The 21532-nt window shown below is 53.5% G+C and overlaps 6 protein-coding genes across 6 annotated transcripts; 4 read left to right on the forward strand and 2 right to left on the reverse strand.

The window, feature by feature from the left end:
• Positions 1 to 64: 64 nt before the first annotated feature.
• Positions 65 to 484, forward strand: CCOS01_13973 (uncharacterized protein; the record flags this gene model as incomplete). Its single annotated transcript, XM_060462117.1, has 1 exon — positions 65 to 484. The coding sequence occupies one exon, from the start codon at positions 65 to 67 to the stop codon at positions 482 to 484; it is 420 nt and encodes a 139-aa protein (XP_060307213.1).
• Positions 485 to 815: 331 nt separating this feature from the next.
• Positions 816 to 2072, forward strand: CCOS01_13974 (4-hydroxyphenylpyruvate dioxygenase; the record flags this gene model as incomplete). Its single annotated transcript, XM_060462118.1, has 1 exon — positions 816 to 2072. The coding sequence occupies one exon, from the start codon at positions 816 to 818 to the stop codon at positions 2070 to 2072; it is 1257 nt and encodes a 418-aa protein (XP_060307214.1).
• A 379-nt stretch (positions 2073 to 2451) lies between these two features.
• Positions 2452 to 3952, reverse strand: CCOS01_13975 (uncharacterized protein; the record flags this gene model as incomplete). The annotated part of the gene is made up of 2 exons (XM_060462119.1): positions 2452 to 3340; positions 3399 to 3952. The coding sequence occupies 2 exons, from the start codon at positions 3950 to 3952 to the stop codon at positions 2452 to 2454; spliced, it is 1443 nt and encodes a 480-aa protein (XP_060307215.1).
• A 3269-nt stretch (positions 3953 to 7221) lies between these two features.
• Positions 7222 to 7410, forward strand: CCOS01_13976 (uncharacterized protein; the record flags this gene model as incomplete). The annotated part of the gene is made up of 1 exon (XM_060462120.1): positions 7222 to 7410. The coding sequence occupies one exon, from the start codon at positions 7222 to 7224 to the stop codon at positions 7408 to 7410; it is 189 nt and encodes a 62-aa protein (XP_060307216.1).
• Positions 7411 to 13747: 6337 nt separating this feature from the next.
• On the reverse strand, positions 13748 to 14005 carry CCOS01_13977 (uncharacterized protein; the record flags this gene model as incomplete). The annotated part of the gene is made up of 1 exon (XM_060462121.1): positions 13748 to 14005. One exon carries the CDS (start codon positions 14003 to 14005, stop codon positions 13748 to 13750), a length of 258 nt encoding a protein of 85 aa, XP_060307217.1.
• A 579-nt stretch (positions 14006 to 14584) lies between these two features.
• CCOS01_13978 (hsp90-like protein) lies at positions 14585 to 20621 on the forward strand (the record flags this gene model as incomplete). The annotated part of the gene is made up of 2 exons (XM_060462122.1): positions 14585 to 20350; positions 20403 to 20621. 2 exons carry the CDS (start codon positions 14585 to 14587, stop codon positions 20619 to 20621), a joined length of 5985 nt encoding a protein of 1994 aa, XP_060307218.1.
• Between the last annotated feature and the right edge of the window lie 911 nt (positions 20622 to 21532).

The raw sequence follows: 21532 nt of genomic DNA on the forward strand, positions 1-21532 counted from the left end.
GCACATGCCGTCATGGTGGGTACCCCACCCATCCCACAAGCAGAGAGCCCAGACGTTCCCCAGGATGAACGGAAACAGCGGCTCGGTCGCCTGTGCCCTCCTGTTCTTTGTATTCCAGGTTGAATCTGGGAGGGTGCTGCGCGGGATGGCGGGCATAGCCTGGAGCATCCGAAGCATGGGTGGGGAACCCGTCAAAGCCGCGCCGCACATGGGCCGGCCAGCGGCGGCTTATCGCGGCTCACCGCGGCCATCACACTCGGCCGGCGCCTTTCCGCTTGCGATTGGCATCTCACCTCAACGCTGTACCGCCGGCTCTACGCTTTACCGCTGCCAACCTCTCCTTCTACTTCGGGACGCTACTGCCAGGTATCGAAGCCATTCTAGGATGGCGCCCGTCCCGTCACGAATTGCCTATGCGCAAGGACTGTGGACAGAGACAGGATCTAGAGACTACCCCCGCCCAGGAGGGAAGGTTGGCCAGTGACAAGCGTTAGATGCGGCGACGGGGAGCCACCAATCTGCGGGCGTGGAATGCAGGATTACTCAAGTCCTTGTCCTCCAAAGGCGGAAGTCCGTCGTTGAATAAGGTTCATATATGATAATACAGTGTCAGTGTCTTGGTACATATAAGGATAGACGGTACAACGTACATAACACGGACAGTTCCCCCCCTTTTCCTCAACGAGCAACGTCTACAATCTCACTAGATTTAACCATCGACTCTGTCTGCCTCTTATCAGAGAATCACAACGCACTTACACACGCTCATACTCCTTGACCCTAGTCCTGTCACCCCCGAAAACTTCTGAGTGTCAATGTCCCCTTCTGCTATCACAGACTCCCCACCACAGCAAGCCGCCTACCCGGCATCAACAGATCTCGGCGATGGACTCGCAGTACAGCATCCGCCGCCCAACTTCCAGGGCTACGATCACGTAACCTGGTGGGTTGGCAACGCCAAGCAGGCCGCTGCTTACTACACTACTCTCTTCGGCTTCAAAACCGTAGCATACAAGGGCCTCGAAACGGGCAGCAGGTATATCGCCTCGTACGCCGTCGCCAACAACGACGTCCGTTTCGTCTTCACCTCCCCGGTGCGATCACTGGCCCACCTCCCCGAGGATGAGCCCATCTCAGACGTGGAGCGAGAGCTCCTGCGCGAGATTCACGCTCACCTCGAGAAGCACGGCGACGCCGTAAAGGACGTCGCCTTCGAGGTCGACAATGTCGAGGGCGTATACAACAAGGCCGTCTCAGAGGGCGCCGATGCCGTTCAGCCCCCGACCGTCCTCAAGGACAAGGAACACGGCAACGTCCTGACCGCCGTCATCCGCACCTACGGCGACACGACGCACACGCTCATCTCCCGCAACGGATACTCGGGTCCCTTCCTCCCGGGCTTCCGCGCCGCGAAGCCCACCACGGCCACCGTCACGCTCCCCAACGTGCCCCTGGCCCGGATCGACCACTGCGTCGGCAACCAGTCCTGGAACGAAATGGTGTCGGCCTGCGCCTTTTACGAGCAGTGCCTGTCCTTCCACCGCTTCTGGTCCGTCGACGACTCGCAAATCTGCACAGAGTTCTCGGCCCTCAACTCCATCGTCATGGCCTCGGCCAACAACATGGTCAAGATGCCCATCAACGAACCCGCGCCCGGCAAGAAGAAGTCTCAGATCGAGGAGTACGTCGTCTTCAACTCGGGCGCCGGCGTCCAGCACATTGCCCTACTGACCCAGGACATCATCACCACCGTGTCGGCCATGCGCGCCCGCGGGGTTGAGTTCATCAACGTCCCCTCGACCTACTATGACACCATGCGCCACCGCCTCAAGACGGAGAAGCGCAACTGGGAGCTCAAGGAGGACCTCGCCACCATTGAGGCGCTCAACATTCTTATCGACTACGACGAGCAGGGATACCTGCTTCAGCTCTTCACTAAGCCGCTCATGGACCGCCCCACCGTCTTTGTTGAGATTATCCAGCGCAACCACTTTGAGGGTTTCGGTGCCGGTAACTTCAAGAGCTTGTTCGAGGCTATTGAGCGCGAGCAGGCCGAGCGTGGAAACTTGTAAAGCAGAAACAGGTAGTTAAACCAAATTAAACCTCATGTCAGTATCACACAATTGTTCGTATCCGCACTCGTGATGGTGTCGAACGTGAGGCCATGATGCTCATCTCTCAGCCAGCCAACTTCTTGTTGAGGGGGTTCTGCAGGGTACGATAGGTATATTTAAAAACATGGTCCTTACCTGGACCTCTTGCGCCGATGAACTCTTTTCTCCAATCCCTGTGCTCCGTTGATGCTGCCATCCGTTTGTCCAAATGCAAACTGCCGAGTGTTGGCCAACTCTAGCCAGAGCGCTACTCCCTCTCTCTCTCTCCTCCATGGGAGCTCCACGCTTCCTCCAAGATCCACCATCCTATGTTCCGTTTCCCATATATCTGTTAGTGTCATGAGTCCACCACCATAGCCGTTCCATTGGTTTGATGCTCATGCGTCCCATTCGTCTCGTTAATCACCTCCATCGCCGCCCCACGGGTGTCACTTTGGCATCCAGGGCAGTTGTGAATGACCTCATGCGCGTAGACGTCGCAGTCGATGCAAAAGTGATTATCACACACCGTGCAGGCGTACCGTCCGCTTTCACTAACCCCCTTCAGCTCTGCCGCTTTCACCGGGGTCGGGGCAACGGGCCCTGTCGTCGTAGCCACGCCATCTTGGTCCTTGCCCTTGTCCTTCTTCTTGGAGGCCTTGGGCGGTTCCGGAAAGTTGGTGAGGCACGAATAGCATGCTTTCGACTTGGCGGCCGCGGCCCAGGTGACCTCGATCCAGTTCCGTAACGGAAAGAGATGGTGGTATGAGCGCGCGAGATGGGTGGAGAGGATGAGCGTCAAACTACAGGCGGGACACTCGATGGGCAGACGACACACGCGGGTAGCGCATCGCGTGCAGAGATAGCCTTCGCGGGCGGGTTTGTTATGGCAGGCGCATACGGCTGTCGTCTCGCCCTGCGCGAGAGTGCGCGAGGGGAAGCCCATCATGAGCAGAGAAGCGGTGCTCTGGGCGGCCGTCCGGGTAACGGGTGGGGTCGTGGCGGCAAGGAGGAGATCGCGGAAGTGGGCATCGTTCATGCAGACGCTGTACTGCGTGTCGTCGCCGGCGTTGGTGCGGGTGCATAGTTCTCCGCAGATGGCGACCTGCGCCGCGAGGCCGACGATGGTAACGCGGATTTTATCGGATATGAGGGAGTCTATTGTGGTATGGATGTCGCCCGGGTCGGAGGAGAGGAGGGCGCCAAATACTATTAGGACTTCTCGTGTGCCGTGGGAAGGTGCGTGGCTGTCGGGTCAGAGTCAGTATCTGTCTGTAAAGCTTAGGGAATGGCGTTATCACGTACAAAAGGGCACCGCGACACATCTCAAGCGCATTCTGCAAACTTGGGTTGCCTGACGGATCTTGGCCCTCGAATTCTTTCAGCTTCTCCAGGTGGTCTGTCGGATTGCCGCTCATCTCGCTGATTCGTAGAGCCACGCCATCTCGCATGCCGACGATGCCCAGCTGCGAGATTGGGTTCTGTTCGAAGTACTCCTTCACGAAGTCGGCCGCGTACGCCCAGGCTACACGATAGCGGTTCGGGAGCATGTCCTTCTCGGTCATGGCGAATGACATGTCTAGCACCAGCACCAGATGTCTGATAATGCCGCGCTGCAGTGGCGTTGTGTCTCTCAGCAGCCTCCTCCTCTTCTCGGCCTCCAAGCTTGCCCCGACCGCGAGACTGCCGTCAGCGCCCTCTGTGACTTGCTCCCAACTTCGCTTGACCTCCTCCCATCGCGCCTTGGAATTGCCGCCTTTCCCCTTCTTTCCACCTTTTCTCGCATCGCCGCCTCTACCGTTGGTCACCTGCAAGTCATCATCAGACATGTCATGGTACTCGCCATCGGAGTCGGCCATGATGGATGACGTCGATCGGAGGCCCCGATCTTCGTATTGCTTCGTACGTCGGGTTTCGGTCGCTCGATTTCGTAAGTTTAGCGGTCAAAAATACCCAGCGGGACGTCTAGCAGGTCGCGGATTATTTGCGTAGGAAATCAATGGGTGATCGGACAGGTGAGTTGGAAGAAGTGAAAGTGGGCGCCACAAGGCTATGAGGAAAAGATCGCAGCCTCGCACTTTAGGCCTGGAAGCTCCTTGACCACAGCCAATCAGAAGGCGTGTAATGCACACCCTTGTTGGTGGTGCTTCACATGCAACTTACTATTGCCCTTACAGCCTGTTTTAATTACTGAGTGCTTGGCAGATTTCATTCAACTTGGTGCAGGCGCATGCGAGTACTTTCCCTCAAATAAGTCCATGAGCCTTCAAGTCCCCGCAGAGACGGGTTTGATTCAGCCCAAGCCATCGCCCCTGGGAGATGTAGTGAAGGGAATCTCGCAACAACTACTCCCGGGTCACTTGACATTGTAATGTGCTTTTCATTATGAACTTGAGTTCTCGAAGTTGACTTGATAGTGGCAAGCACTCTCAGTCATATCGTTCTGCTGCTGCGTTGATCAGTACGCTCATTTGCTGCACTGTATTCGGGATGGGAAGATCGCTTACCATGCTGCATATATATAATCGTAGTTAGATATCCACGATGCCGCATCCTCCAGTGTCGAAATAGGTACATTGGCGGAGCTATGGTGGGGTATGACAGGGGACACCCGAACCCCGGAGCTCCCGGGGGTTCGGCTTCGCGGTTCTATCCGGATCGGCGCCGGTCCAATGAGAGTGGGGAACTTAGCCGTCCGGTCTTCCGAGGCGACCCAGCCTTGGATGATTGAAGGACAAAGCATGTGAGCAGCCCGTGAAACTGTTCTCTGCCCTATTCAGTGATTGTTTTGCACCTTGGCGAGACGCTGTCACGTCAGAGTATTTCCTCATTCCAGCTTAGCGCATTTCTCAATTTCCAATATCACTGAGCCGGCTGGGAAAACCACGTCAGGTCCTCGTTGATGGTTTCCGGGCTTAAGTCTTCATCCATGTAATTTAAAGCCATTCGAGGTCGCGTTTGGTCACCGAGTAACTGAAATCTATCAGGCCGAATGCTGCTTCCCGGAGCGAACGAGTCTGTCTTTCCTCTACTGGTAATGTAACCTTCTCGTCCGTCACGCTAGTCGCTCCTTTCGTACGATCCGCGAAGTCCCGCGTACAGCTTCCTGGAAGAAGTACAAGTTTATATAGGCTTCACGAGAGTTTGCTTCAGATGGTGAGTGCCGCCGTGGGTTTCGACAGTGGTAAATATATAACTAGCCAAGGCGCCATGTTGAGACTGCAGCTTGCCTGCCCTCCAAAGACGAGACGGTATACTAATACTCATGACTGTATATATCATCGAGAGTGTTTGACTGATATAACACCATCTAAAAAATCCACGCCGCAAGACCCTCGGGACTCCTTCGAGACTGAGGCGTATGGGCCCCAGACTCCAGCACCAGATCGTATTCTCCTCTCATATAGGTACCCAATTCTTTCTATCGGTGCGGCGAGAAGTGAAAATCGGTCTAGGGCGGTCAAGCGACACGTGAGAGTTGGCGAAGACTGTGACTGGGAAGGCTTATGGAGAAACATATCCAAGTGACTCCTCTTTGCCATTGTCCTGGGAATATACCTCGGTCGAAGCTACCTATACTCTATATACACTTGGAACATCACTTTCATGTATCTTGTGAGGAAGTCAACATGTTCGAGTGTTGGTTTTATCACTTTCCTGTGCATCACTTGATCTGTGTTGCAGAGCACGTCATCTATGGAGAGGAGTTATATCTCTCAATGACACTAGATTGCTGGTATGAGAGTACTACGTTGATGAACACCACTCTGGCGGGAGCCCTCTTTGAGGCTATTTGGTTGGTCCCGCATAAGTAGCAAAGTGTATCTCGAGGGGAAACAGACAAGAGGTTCATGCCTTTGTGAAGTTCGCCATGGCAAATCTCGTATTCGAACAGCCATCGGACCCTATAACCTGGCATAGATGTTTTCCCTCTTGAACCGGGTTTTCCCTCGACCCCTTCTTCACCAGAGCCAACCGAGGGGAGGCTTTTGGTTGCATGTTCGCTGTTGACTCCTCCTGAGTAGGTGTACTCACATTTCCATGATTCGATCTTCCGTGTGTCTCAAAGAGGTCGAGGTTTGCTGACTTATCATAAGCTTTCTATCGGAGTCTCTCTGATGCTGCGATGACATGGCCAGGATAAATCGATATTTACTAGAGGTTCGATACTTACTAGAGGTTGCCGTCCTATTATACAGTTGCAGTCACCTGGAGCGGAGATCACAAAGTCGAGACTCTGACTGATAGTTATCGCAACATCTCGTAAACACAATTCATCTCCTTCCATCCTAAAAGGTCGTTATTTTTATGCGCACAGCAATCCGGGAGTGTGGAACATGATCCAGGTATCATGTCAATAAAGCAAAGCAGCTTGAAAATATCCGATTACCTGAGATGATATTGGATTGGTTTCGCGTGTGGTGTTCCGTGCGATTATATGTCCCCGTGCTGCTCAAGTAGTAGTGGAGTAGAGATGTACCGCGAACTGTGGATTTCTGTTGAATAGCACAGAGCAGCTAAAGATTAATGAACTTGTCATTCAACAAAAAGGACGACTATAATAGAGTTTATTCTAACCATTCGGACGGAATCTGTGACGTGTGTTCATCCCACTATTGACTAGGTCATCTCGAGCTCAGAGCGGGGAAAACAAATGAGGCTGAGAAAGCGAGGAATTGACATCGCCAAAACACCACACCATAAACAAACCACAAAGACTGAGATCTTGAAGTTGAGGACTTCTACACCAGTAAAATAGTTGGTTTCATTGAAAAGGCTCTCTGAATCCATTGTGGGGGATGGATGGTAGAGCCGCAACACCAGCATCACGAGATTTCGCAGTCACGATATTAGCAACTCTACATCGCCAGACGACCACATACGACCATACCCATTGGAAAACTCGGGATCCCGTCCGCTCTCCCATAGATAAGCCAATGAGGGCCGGATTAGTAGTTGGGTCGGTGACGACCAGCGAATACCTGGTGTTGTATGTTTTTGATTCCTTTTTGCCAATCTGATATCGGGCCCAGTGGGGCGTTCCTCGCCGGTTCAGTGGAAATGTTGTTTGGGTGGATGGCTGGAACGCCGCGGCGCAGTGAATACCGAGCACGATGTAGAAATTTCTATGGGCTTATTTCTGCCATCGAATACAGGAGGCAGCTCTAGTCCAAGGAGTATTGCTGTAGATATTCCACAACAGCTAGGCCATCTGCCCTGGTTCTCGGGAAACCGGTTCTCAACTGGCACTAGAGGAGGATCATACATATTCTCATGGACAGGATCTGTCAGTTTTCAATCCTGGCGCTACGGCTAAGCATTACCCGTCAAGACTCGAGAAGGAACCCCCCCTTATCCGTACAAGGACTCGAGAAGTGGGCAGATGAGGTAAGACTATCTTGCAGTGGGCCTGTGTGTAAGGGTGGTCCGGAGCCTGCTCCTGACGTTGGCTCTTAGTATGTACGAAGGAATTCATGTCAACTACGGTCATATTTGCCATGGATCATTACTGGGTCAGGACGAGGCGGAAGGCAGAGTAGTCGGTCCTACGACATTGCAGAGCCCGGGTCAATCTCAAAAACAACAAGCCTCTCGCGAGGAGTCCATCAAAGCACCTCCTGCTCGGCCGAGTCTACCAGTGACACAAACAAAGTCCAGTAGACGCGACCAGACAGCTGGGATTCGAGACCAGAAACTTAATCGAACATGATCGGGGGCAACTAGCCAGCCTCTCAGGCTAAGGGAATGGAACTGTCTCCGGCAAAATGCAAAGTGGAAACCAATTGGTACTTTCATCGAGATCGACGATAAACGTCCACGTACTCCGTACTCTGTAGGTCTTGAAAAAGCAGAGAAATGACTTTCATCTGCCGTCTCAGCTTTCGTCTGTCGACGCTAACGTCCGGGGGCGGCTTGAACTTGTCCACAAAGCGTTAGCCAGCAAGAACTGCAAAACTCCTTTCCTGGGCCCCCATCCATCGACTCGGGACACGTTTGAGGCTTTTCGGGGCAACAGAAGCAAATTTCAGCGCATTCTGATTGATTGGTTGGTCAATGTGCCATCCGCTAAAGGAGGGTGAAATGTCGAGCAGCTATGGACTTGGGCATGCGCCACGCGGTGTGCTCCATCTCATAAGCCCGCATACACCAGTCGGCCGCCTGGGAACCACTGCCTGTGAATTTGAACTTTAGTTTTCGAGGACAAGGGATCCACCAAGGCGTTAGTACGGTAGACAGATTTCCAAAGTGAAGCTCGCGATGTGCTGAGGTCTAGAGTGTTCGTGGCTGAGACGTAAAATCCAGCCACACTGGGTGGCTGGAATTTGTGGCTTGCGTGAAAACGGGGATCAGCTTTCAAACATTTCCTGGTGCCGATGCTGCCGTCTTGTCGGTTCCGGGCCTCGAATCTCGACATGGCAAAATCTTGGCATGCGGACAGGAACAAGAAAGTCTCAGTGAAGATCAAGGCAAACGCTGCGGGTTTCGCAACGAGATATCGGCCTCCCCGCTGCTTCCGCCGTTCAGCGGTCTCGGGAACGCGTTGCAAGACAAGTTGAAGTCGTTTTCCCCTTCCCGAAATTCAGATCTCGTACGCCACTTGGTGGCTTCCGTCTCAGTTCATCCCAAGTTCAGGCTGGAATGACGGGCGTGCTCCCCACGTCCGTCTGAACGATTGGTCGCAGATATTTGGGCTGGCGTTCACTGTAGTATACGGACGGTCTATGATGACTAAAGCCGGAGAAAGATGCCCGCGTGGCACGCTGAAGGCGGGAGACGGGCGACGGGAGACGGGAGCTGCGTGTAGCGGGGTATAGATGATGTGTGTGTAATGTGCATGCGTGCCTGCCGCAACCTACCTTTTAGATATAGCACGAGCGCCGTCGTGGCTGGCAAATATCGGACTCCTGCATGCCAACTAATGCGGATAGGTAAGAAAACTGCGTTGTCACGCCGTGTCCTTGATGATTGGCTTGGTCGTATGCTGAGAATTCCGCACCGGGGTCCAATAGCGGCGGAAACGCGCATGGCTGGGTTGGACGGAAGAGGAAGGCTTCTAGAGCGCTGTCAATCTCGTGATAGTCTCACGAAGTACCTACCACAATAGTCACGACTGACAGATCTTGCCGTCTCAATTAGTGTCTAGCTGGGAGGAGATGACCTTGGTACGGAGTACAGTAGTGTTGGAACAGGCGAGATGGGGCCTGGGGCTCGATGGCCTGCTTTCAAGGCGCTCAAGCGCTGGGCAGAAAAAGCTGTCAGGTCCGCGGTGATGGTTATGTTGGGACGATGGTCTCCCGGAAATCGGTTTGTGGAACCAATGTGATTGGGGAGTGAGGCCAAGCTCGCATTTGATTTTGACTGCATCGGTTGTGTAGTTGGCCAATTACGAGCCAAGATGATAAGTAGCCCAGGTGTCAAAGGGAATTCGTATACTACGTAGGGTACTGCGAAAAGGAGGCTCGAATGATGGAGAAATGCAGCAATCCGCCGCAATGCGATGTCCTGTGGTGCCTGTACTGCGGTACCTTAGGTTGTTGGTACAGTGGCACATTTGCGCCTTTGGGACTGGGAGGGGGTTCCCATTCCCCGGCCTTCCAGGGCCAGGATTCCCATTGCAGTTAGGGCGCCATCGAGAAAGCTACGATGTATGTTGACGTCATTTTATCCTCATTTAGCGTGAGAGAGACAAGCTTCAGGGGTCTGAAAGGTCATGCGTTGTCGAAAAGGACCAGTCTGCCCTGTGGCCTGTGGAGAGGAGCGTCTGCGCAAGCCGTGAGCTAGGCTCAATAAGAGTTGACTCTTTTTCAAACCGCATTCTGGTCTTCGCTGGGGTTTGTGGGTTGCTGACAGCGCGATGTGATTGAAATTGGCTCTGCCGTACGGAGTACCTCATCCAAGTACCTGAAGCTCTCCCTTGTATCCGGAGCAGCGTCCGTTAGCTCGATGAGTTTGTCTTGATGCTGTAGGATGTTGTCTTGTTCTCTGTATACATGTAGGCACAAATAAGGGGTCCAACCTGGATTCAGGGTCGAGAAAAAGGCGTTGGCTGTGTCTGTAGTGTAGCAAGTAACTTCGCCCATCACCCCTCGCTGTCTCTCCTATGAAGTGACGAGTTGGTAAGGTAGAGTGTGCGTTTCTGAGTAAGGCAAGAAGTTTCGATGTTGCACCATGCCGTCAGCGTGGAGCCTCTTGCCTTTGCTATCGATTTCATGGAGAGAAGGAAGCAGGGCAGGTCGCGTGACTAGCTGTGCTATCCACGAGTGTTGGGAATAGCGAGCACACCTTCCGTTCGTGTCAATGACCAAGTGAGTGGTTGATTGCTATTGAAACTTGCAAGAGGAAACTAAAAGGGGGAAAGGGGAAGGAAGGGAGCATTTGGCGCAAATGCAAGACAGACAAACACTGAATGGAAACAAGCCCGCCTGAGTTGTGGCCCAGTCGCCAATCAAACGTGGACGGAAACCCTGCCGCGGCAGCATCGCCGTCCCCCTTTCGAGGAGTCCAGTGGCCAGCCACGTCCGAAGTTATCGCGTCTTGTCCAGCAGTGGAGGTTAGTGAATAACCGGCGCCCTGGCGGCGTGACACCCGCTCCGGCTGCAGAGCCAGAATGGGATGGCCACATTCTTTTCTGGAACAGGTGCCATCTAGCTAGCCCACTAATGATCACGTCCCCGTCGTAACTAAGCCTATGGCGTTCACCGATATGGCTTGACAAGCTTGTTATGCCCCGTATACCGCGCATTAGTGAGGTCTGAGATGCCAGAAGTGAGTTAATCAGTCATTCCATTTGGCTGGTCGCCGTTCCACGATTGGGGTAAATGGGAACTGGGCAAGAAACGGCCTGTTTTCGCTCATCAGCTCGTCAATATGAGCAAATAGAGTAAAAGTGAATCCCGGCGTAATACCAAATTGCTGGGTACAGGTCGAAGGGGCGGGAAAATTCTGCAAAGCAAGGCTGCAGACATCACCGCGTCGTCGTTCCAACTCACCGTTTCCCAGGGCATATCCCAATTTCTTGCCCTGGTGTGGTGGAGTTCATCAACAAAGACGTGTGTATCAATCCCCACAAACTCGATCGCAGTCGTCAACTGAGTGTAGCCTTAAATCGCGACAACCAAATAGCGTCGCCCAATCATTAAAAAACCAGGTCCATTACAGTGCGGGGAGCCGGGGCGGGACTCTGTCAGTTGACCACCTTCAAATCAAAAGATGGCCCAGCATACCTTGCCATGCTAGCTTGTCGTGAATTGTAGCTTTGCAGTGGGAACGAGTGCTGGAGTCCGACGCGGACGAGCGTGTGACAATTCGATTCTGACCACCTGAGTCGAACAATAGCGGCGGTCACCAGAGCGCAGACCAGACAAGTGATAAGACATGCGCGGTCCGAGGTATTGTACGCGTACCTGATGGAGTCAACGGATGCTTCGTAATTGTGACATATCCGTGACTCGATCAGAGTCTCAACTTGCTGCATGATAGTATACTGTGCCTGGCAAATCAACTTTCCTTCCACGTCTTTTGTTGGAACATGATCGCCCTGGATGCCGTCTTAGTCGAGAATTTGCTGCAACGACGTTGTATTTGTGTACGACCTTGCATCGTGCCGTTTTGAATTTTTTGTGGGCAAACCAGGTTAGAGTTGACGGCAGCGCGGCGCATTGGGATCTGCCCTGGCTGCCTTTGTTGGTTTGTTTGCGGCCTGTTCCGGAGTTCGGGGGAGGGCAGGGGGTTTTGCCATGAGCACGATGGTCGATCTAAACGTTGTGTACCACGAGTCTGAAGTTTTTGATGGCCGCGTGGTATCTAAAATCGGGCCGGATTGCCTGGGTAGTTCCGTCTAGATACTGGGTCGAGGTGCGGGAATCCGTGTCCCGTGTCGTGTCTAGGACGTCCCGCCGACCTCCAATGCGTTACAACTTGGGTACGCATACGATGGTGGTGTTTGTGGTGGTGGTTAGAGAGCGCAGAGAGTCATGAGCTTGCCGCTGCCTTGGAGGTTGAACGGAGGCACCATGGTCCGGGGAGCGTTCGATATGTCAAAACAAGGCCGACTAGTGGTTGTCCTGTGGCGGCTCATGTGTGCGAGGCGAAGGAAAAGGACCTGTTCAGGTATGGGAAACCCGGCCTTGTGAGCGGCCGGGTGGGTTCCGTTACGGGAGACGTGGAGTTGCCATTGAAACGGCGGACAGTATCCGACGGAGCCTCACAGCCTTTCTGGCTCCGAGATTCCCAGGTCCGCGAACCGTGAGCCGCCGCGTCTTTACCAGGGGCACTATGCGATGTGGTGCGGACTGCGGCGTTGTCTGGGGGTGGATCCCGGGATAGAATATAGAGGCTGGGAAGAGAATTGGTTGCGTGCTCAGATGCAGATTCGCACCAACAATTGAGATGCGATGAGTGAATGTCCGTCTGCCTGTGCGGCGGACCAGGGCCAGCAACCTTTGCAGAAACGGATGAGTTCGAGACGGAGGGGATTCCAGAAGCAATTAATCGAGGATAGACGGGTTTAACGAAGACGGAGAGGCAGATTTGAGTGGATGCCGCGAGTGTGGAGCTTGGGGGCCAGCGGCAGCCACGCCGTGTGATGTAATGGGGCACGTATCGGTGCAGGACTCCCCACATCTTGCCAGGGCACGTACGTTTTCATGTACCTGTACCTTTATTGTTGTACATCCGCGCGACTTTATCGTGGATGTTGACGATGCGACTATCCGGACCGCACTGGTTGGGCCACTGGCTGTGGCCGGGTGCACCAAGGTAGATAGCTAGCTGCTACTGCTAAATGTATGGAGGTATATCAAAGAACATCTCTATATACAGAAGCCCGAGAAGTGTGAATTGTAGTTTAGCTGGAGATTGCAATGTGTTGATGAGTGAGGTGGTGTTGTTTTGCTCGAAACTGTAGTGGATTCAGGACTGTCCTGTCGGTTAATCTGTCATGAATGCCTTATTGAATACCAAGGTAGGACAGATGAACGATCGGTACGTCGAAAAGAGTGAGTAAGCCGAGTATCGATACTTCAATGATGCAGGGATGACGGGCCCACTAGACCAGTTATCTTCCAAGGAAGCACCCGTTGGCAGACCTGTGTGTTTTCTTCTTAGGCTCTTTCCCTCTGGTTTGGTGGCTGCCCGTAATTAGCTATTTTCTGCCCAAGAACCTTGGGAAAGAGCTTGATTTGATGAACGGGATAGGAGGCGATGGCCGGTGATTCCAGTTCCAATAGGGTAGCCAGCTAGCTTACCTACAGTGTTGACCGAGACATTGACGACGCTGGCGACTGAGGGTTTACTGACTGGTTGGTTCCCCCTCCGCGACTGGACAGCTGAAGCTGACTGTGATTTGTTGCCGCCGCCGCCGCCGCCGCCTTTCGCATGCCGTGCGGTTGGAATCAGAGGTGGCCCATCCCGTCAGGTACCTTATTTCTCAGCTGGGCCCGGGGCTACGTCATAGGCCCCCGGTGGACCGTCCACCCTTTCCTTTCTTGATCTTTTCGTCCATTGTGCCTCTCCTTCCCAAATTCCCACGCCCTCTTGCTGCGTTTCTCGCTTCGCTTCGCTTCCTCTAGTCTTCTGCCCGCTCCCCGCCCCCCCCGTTCTCCGTCATCCGTCACCCGTCACCGTCACCGTCACCGTTCCCGTCAGGCCCGCCGTCAACGCAGACTTTTGAGAAAGAGAAAGATAGAGAGAGAGGAGAGACTGAGGAGACCCATTCCGACAGAAACTGAAAGAGAAAGAGAATCAGCGCCGGGAATATTGCACACGCCCCTCAACACACCACGATAGGCGTTACGGACACGCATACTTGCTCCTGTCCCCATTCTCAGTCCTAAAAGACCTGCTAGGTAGGCCTGGTCCCAGTCCCGTTCTCTTCCAGCCCATGCCTCTTTCAGTTCAGTCCAAACGCACATCCCATCCGTACCATCCCACACCAACCTACCTAACCTTGCCTCACCCTTCACCTCGAGTTACCAATACAAACCAGACCGTTGCAATCTTTCCTCCACCACTGCACCACGCGCTCTTACTTACGGCATTTTCCTTCGACTTCCAGATCGTCACCTTCGTTCGCCTCACCGCATCCCGTCGATCGAATTTTTCCAACCGTGACTTTTCCCCTCTCCCACTCCAAAATACCGCGACCGAACCCCTCGTCGTCCACCTCCTCTTTCGACTTTGCCACGACACGTTTATTCGCCGTCACTGTTCGTCACGACCCGGCCGGACACCTTCTCGAAGCGACATCACCAATCCCGACCAACACTTCACCATCTCTGTGTATGGGGCGCTCTATTCTATGAGGAATGCCAAGCACGAGCCTTCCAGTAGACAAGAAAGACTCGTCCTCTGCGCGTCGGCTTAGCCTTCCAAGACGAACGACGCCCGATTCGAAAAAGTCGCCTGCAAAAGAATCGCCCGTCAACCTTCCGAGTCCCCGCCATGGACTGACACTCGATTCTTTAAAGACTGGTAGACATGCGCGAGCCGCAATGGCGGATGTGTCCAAGGAGCAGTCTTCAAAGTCGCCCAGCGACCGCTCCAGGGCGCAAACCGAACCCTTCGTCACCAAGGCTACGAGTCCTGGCGGTGCTGGTCCGGATACTAACCTGAAGCGCAGCGCGGCTGTGTCCAGGGCCAGTGATGACGTTGCTGGTGGCATGGGCGGCAAGGAACCAAAAAGTAAAACTGAGTATGCTGCAGGGACCGACGACGAGACGCCACCGGCCCTTTCTGAATCCCAGATACAACTAAATCGATACCGAGAGCGATTGGCACGAGACTTGGAGAAGCGCGAGATGGCGACGAGAGGCTTAATGGCGACAACCCCCGACAAGGTGCGCGTCTCACCAATCCAGGAGGAAAGTGGCAACTCGCCGCGCACACAGGCTGGAATCGCGGGCTTGGCAACGACATCGTCCAATCTAACCACAACGTCAACGGAGTCCGGCAACACCATACGTGGCGGCATGACGCCCGGTCATATCGCGGGAACTCCTTCTTACCCCTTCCCGCGCATGTATACGCCGGGGTACGGCCCGGGCGCGATGAATCGACCATTCGGGAACATGTCCCCTACTGCGGCCGCTTTCATGGCGCAGGGTATGTCGTTCGAGGGTTTCGGCGCCGCTCAAGATAGGGTCATGTCCGGCTCATCAACACCAGCATCGGCCCTTACCTTTCTCCCCGCCGGAGCCACTGGCCAACTGGAGGGCGATTTCCCAAGCCCAAACCTCTATGATCTGTCGCTGATGCTCAATGCCGAGCCGGGAATGGATGCGTGGTGGAACACCGTCGTTCAAATCATGAGAGACGTCTACAAAGCCGAAAGAGTGACACTTGCTGTGCCGGCTGACACCACCGATATCGAGAACGTGCCCTGGGGTCAGAAGGCAACGTACAACGAGCACCAGGAGGACGACCTCAGCCTCGGATACATGGCAAGGGGAAGCAGTTTGATACCCAGTAGCGCCGGCGACATTGGCTCGGAAGAGCCTCCTTTACCCGAAGATGCGGCACGACCCAGGATGTTGTCTCGACCCAGTCTCCAAACTCGGCACTCATTCACGACATATGAGGAGAATAGGGAACGAAAAGGAAACAGCAATGAGAGGCTCTTGCCCTCACGCCGACCTGCGCAACTGGGCAGAAGCAAAAGCTACTTCCCGCCTGGCCAGGCGACCGAGGACATGGCCCAAGAGCCACTCGGGCCAGCTTTGAACCAATCTGCACTCGCTGAGCATGACGCTGAAGAGCAGAACGTACCGAGCTGGGAGGCTCCAACTGGCGCTCAATCCGACACAGAGGGTAGAGTGCTTCCTGTGCTTCAAGCTCTGGATTACGAGGCTGATCCTCTCATCGACCACGGCGGTGTCATGCGTGTTCTTGAACGAGGCAAGGTCATCGCACTGACAAGAAGTTACCCCTATCTTCAGAACTTGCCAGAGGAGACGCCAGCCAAGTCAAGAGTGACAGCCAACACGACCTCGGCTGAGGCAGCAAGGAAAAAGCTGAAGAGGGGCCGAATCGAGTCTACACAAAAGCTTTCGACGATTTTGAGTGGTTCAAGTTCCTCCTGGAGCTCTAGCCGTAGTCACAGCGGTGACAAGCCATCTAGCATAATTTCGCGACTTTCCGAGGACGAGCCACGCCCACTCACCCCCAAATACGAGGAGTTTGAACAGGCACCGCCATCGCCTTGGTCCCAGTCCCCGGCGCCGTCTCCAGCCGTCCGGGCAGATCCGAACGAGAACCCCTTCTTCACTGATGCCATGGTCGATGAGGACTCTTTCAACCCCGAGTCTGCACCTGCAGACTACGCAGGAATGCGACCTCCTGAAGCTATTGGCGTGGATAACGCATGGACAGTCCTTCACATTCCGTTGACACATCTACTGCTTTCAAAGCCTGTCCATCCCTTCAAGCTTGACACAACCATCCTGGAGCAAAAGTCTCACTCTCGCAGCCGCAGTGAAGCCCAGGACGCTACTGGCGGCGATGATGATGACGATGCTGCCTCATCCCCATGGCAGCGCAAAGATAAGCCCGCGCCTATTGCTATTCTGTCGATTCTCAGTCCCGTCATCCCATATCCATCAAACCTTCGCCATTCACTAGAGTATCTTGCCCCGCACCTAGCAACCTCCTTTTCTCTATGTCGTCATTATACGAATTTGGAGACAGAGCTTGCTGGTCTCAACCGGCGCAGGCCTCACACTGCCGGGTTCGGCGCGCTTGCTGCCGACGGGCGTCCCCTAGCAGACCCTGCCAGCATCGGCAATCTAAGCTTTATGGCCTCTGATGACATGGTGGCCCAACGTTCGCTCGCGGGCAGCATTACCAGTCCCAGCGATTACTCAGGTGTCTCCAAGAGTGCTGCTGGCTCCCCACTTGGCACGCCTGGTTCCATGCATCATGCCATTGACAAGTCTGGATTTGCGACCAGTCCTGCGCAAGTTGGGGGAGACAGCTACTTTGGCACCAAGCTGAAGCCGGGCAACTCGAGGGCTGAGATGGCTTCTGCGACTTCTCAGAGGACAAGAAGAAGTTCAAAGGAAGATTCGCCACTGGACAAGCGCCAAGCTCGTCTCTCCGCTTCATATAAGCCTCTTAACACGGAGCCTGCTCAGACGCCTGGGGAGAGTGAAGACCTGGTCGAGCTCAACGTCGAAAGCCGAGTATCGACGCCGGGAGGTTCCAAGAGAGTGCTCTCCCACGAACTCAAGAATTATCTCGACGAAATCGCTGTGCTCGAACCTCGACTCAAGTCAGCTGACCAGAGAAGTTCCGACGGCAGTCATCACACTCTCTTGCATTCCTACGGTGCCGACTTTGCGACGAGCTTCCAATCGCTACCACCTAGCTCAAGTGTGGTCAGTAGACCGGTACCCCACACTGCTCCGACTCGAACAGGCTCCATAAATGTTGGCCCAGTAGACATGCCACCGCCATCAGATCGTCTCAAGGGTCTCATACTAGACTCTTTGCCTGCTCACGTCTTTGTCTCGCTGCCGCAGTCAGGCGAAATCGTCTGGGTCAATAGTCGCTACCTTACCTACCGCGGTCAGACAGTCTCTGATCTGGCTGCCGATCCTTGGGGCAGCATTCACCCAGACGACAGAGATGAATATCTGAAGGCATGGAGCCATTCCTTACGCACTGGTGAACAGTTCTCGAGGACTGTTCGCATCAAACGCTTTGATGGGGCCTACCGATGGTTCTATGCTCGTGCTGTTGCGTCCCGCGATAAACGTGGAGTCATGATGCAATTCCTCGGCTCCTACATGGATATCCATGACCAACATATTGCGGAACTTAAGGCTGCACGGCAAGAGGAGATTGAGGCCTCAGAAGCAAAGCACAGACTTCTGGCCAATCTCATCCCTCAAATCATATTCACTGCAACTGAAGACGAAGGTATTACTTTTGCCAACGAGCAATGGCTGTCGTACACGGGGCAGAGTTTCGAAGACTGCCTCGGCCTGGGTTTCATGGACTTTGTTCATCCTGATGACCTGGCCAAATGCCACATACCCACAGACAGACCACCAACGCCGATGCCCTTCAAGTTCGATCGTACAGGGCACCAAGACCCAGCGTCATCTGAGGCGACGTTGGCCAGCCTTGTATCGGGCAAAACGCAAAGCCAGATGGAAACCAACCTTCGAGGCATCCACCAAGCCTTGTCACGGAATAACAGCTCGAGCAGTAGCTCGGTCTACGAGATGCCCACCGCTGATTTGACGGCTTTGGCCAGGCAGGGTATTATCAAAGTGACAACCGACAGCAACGGCAGACTATCATACACGACCGAGGTGCGGTTACGATCCAAGAATGGAGAGTACAGATGGCACCTAATCCGGTGCGTCGAGATCGACAACATTGACTTTGGAAATGGAGCCAGCTCCTACTTTGGCTCAGCTACGGACATCAACGACCACAAACTACTTGAAGCCAAACTCAAGGAGGCTATGGAGTCTAAGAGTAGATTCCTGAGCAACATGTCGCACGAGATCCGGACGCCACTCATTGGGATTTCAGGAATGGTCAGCTTCCTGCAAGATACCATTCTCAACGAAGAGCAGCGAGACTACACCAACACCATCCAGACGAGTGCTAACAGTCTGTTGATGATCATCAATGACATTCTGGATTTGTCGAAGGTCGATGCCGGAATGATGAAGCTCAAATACGAATGGTTCCATACCCGCTCTCTCATTGAGGATGTCAATGAGTTGGTCTCCACCATGGCTATTGCTAAAAGGCTAGAGCTGAATTACATCGTGGAGGAGGATGTTCCGGCTTGGGTCAAGGGCGATAAGGTCCGGATTCGCCAAGTGCTCCTTAACGTCATTGGCAATGCCATCAAGTTCACTGCCGAGGGAGAGGTCTTCAGTCGATGCAGGGTTCATACCAACAAAGATTCGACCCAGGACCAGCACGAGATCATGCTCGAGTTCGCCATCATTGACACAGGCCGCGGTTTCTCTAAGGAGGAGGCAGATCTCATCTTCAAGCCATTCAGCCAAATCGATGGAAGCAGTACCCGACAGCATGGCGGAAGTGGTCTTGGACTAGTCATTTCGAGACAGTTGGTGGAACTGCACGGAGGTAAGATGGAAGGTAGCGCTGTCCCTGGAAAAGGGTCAACGTTCACCTTCACTGCCAAGTTTGCTTTGCCGACAAAGGAGGATCATCCTGATGCACCCTTGAGTCCTGAGAGCTTGCAACCCACTTCCAATGCGACTCAAGATGTGGCTATTATCCGCCCTTCAAAGAACTTGCCCTCACCTACGCCCGCATCAACAGGCAGCCCCAAGACTGACACTGAGTTCACGTCGCCTGCTATTGCTTCTAGCGGAAGTTCAGCTCCATCGGTCCAGTCTGGCGTCTCTCGGGCTACGGAGCGTACGTCCGTTACGTCCGTGTCCTCGATCAACGTTGGACTGGTTCACTTCAGCGAAGCAGCAAGAGCAAGTGGCCAAGATCTGTCACAGATGAAGCTCGAGCTACCTTCCAGCGAGTCTTCACCAGGCAAAACGCCTACACCCGAGACCTCCAAACCGACAAAGCCTGAAGACTTGAAGCCTCCTATGTACTCCATCCTCATCATCTGCCCTCAGACTCATAGTCGTGAAGCCACGGCACAACACATCGAGATGACTCTGCCCAAGGATGTGCCTCATCAAATCACAGCACTAGACTCTACCGAAAAGGCGCAGAAGTTGCTTGGGGGAGAGGAGTCTGTCAATTTCACTCACATCGTCCTCAACTTGCCGTCTCCAGAGGAGATTATCGGCCTCATGGAGCAGATTACAAAGTCGACAACCATCAACAATACGACAATCCTCATTCTATCAGACTCAGTCCAACGGCAAGCTGTAATGAGACTTGCGACAGATACGAAGTATGAGAAACTTGTGTCAGAAAACATTGTCACTTTCATCTACAAACCTGTCAAGCCATCGAGGTTTGCCGTCATCTTTGATCCTGACAAGGTCCGCGATCTGAGCGTTGATCGGAACCGCTCAACTGCACAACGTATGGTTGAAACTCAGAAGGCGAGCTACCAGGAGATTGGAAAACGTATGGGCAACAAAGGGTATAAGGTGCTACTGGTTGAAGACAACCCTGTGAACCAGAAGGTTCTACAGAAGTACTTGAAGAAGGTTGGCGTGGAGGTTGAAGTGGCCGCCGATGGCGCTGAGTGCACCGAAATGGTGTTTGGTCACGCCCACAACTACTACTCCTTGATACTCGTAAGTGCTCGTCATCTCGCAAGACGTGTCGCTCTGCTGACTAACTTTCTAGTGCGACTTGCATATGCCACGCAAGGATGGCTACCAGGCCTGCCGAGAAATTCGACAATGGGAGAAAGAGCAAGGGTTCAAGAAGCTTCCCATCATTGCGCTTTCGGCCAATGTCATGTCCGATGTTCAGGACAAATGCGTTGCGGCCGGGTTCAGCGACTACGTTACCAAGCCCGTCGACTTCATTGATCTCAGCAGAGCCATGTCCAGGTTCTTCTGAAGCCTAGAGAAAGACGCAAAACCAGGATAAACAACAATAAGAGGCGGGACTACCAAGTCTCGTCCCTCAAACACTTCTGCCTGCTGCAATAGCATAGGCGCCCGCACTACACGGTTACATTCAAATACACAAAAATGGGGTTCATACTAGCAAGGCATGGCATTGGGGAAAACAGGAGTTTCGGGGATTCACGAAAGATTCAGGTTCATCATGATTAATATGGTCCTTTCTGCTCATTGTGTACAACTGCTTCGAGGCGGATACCATCATAGAGACGTACCTCTAGAGGAGGGTCTATTGCAAAAGGGAGTTACTTCAGGATTATACATTAGCTTATATTCTTCTTACGGACTCACGACAGGGATGACACATGTCGTCGTAGCTTTGGCGATGTATGTGCATGGCGTCCAAAGTGTGGGCCAACACCGGACTTGCAGTAGAGGCATGGACGGAAATCGTTCTGATCAGGTGCCTACATGTTGGGTATAGGATGGGTCAGGCCAGGCACGAAGATCAGCCAATACGTAAGGACGCAGCTCGATGAGTGGCCTGCGTTTGGGAGAGGAGATGGATACTTTCGCTGTGTGCTTGGTAGGGTTTGTGGGCAGAGATGGCGGTAATTGTGATTGAAAGACGATATCTCAATACATTCAATGACGCTAAAAATTACATAGCTACTTCAGCTTGCGTGTATGTGAGGTAATTATGTGGCTGTCGAATTTCAAAGCGCTGAGTGAGGCTCAAGTCAGACAGGCAAATTCGTGGTGTCGTCGAAGCTGGCTTATTGACTCAACCTCAGGTTGGGACCGCTTTGTTCCTGCTTTGTAGAGCAAATCCAAGCAACCTTCCTCCACTATTTTCCTCTCTTTCTTAATATATAGCATTCTACAGGTCTTACCCACTCTACCATT

Source organism: Colletotrichum costaricense (assembly GCF_030867565.1).
Source record: "Colletotrichum costaricense strain IMI 309622 chromosome Unknown Scaffold_19.1, whole genome shotgun sequence".
In the NCBI taxonomy this organism is placed as follows: Eukaryota; Fungi; Ascomycota; class Sordariomycetes; order Glomerellales; family Glomerellaceae; genus Colletotrichum; species Colletotrichum costaricense.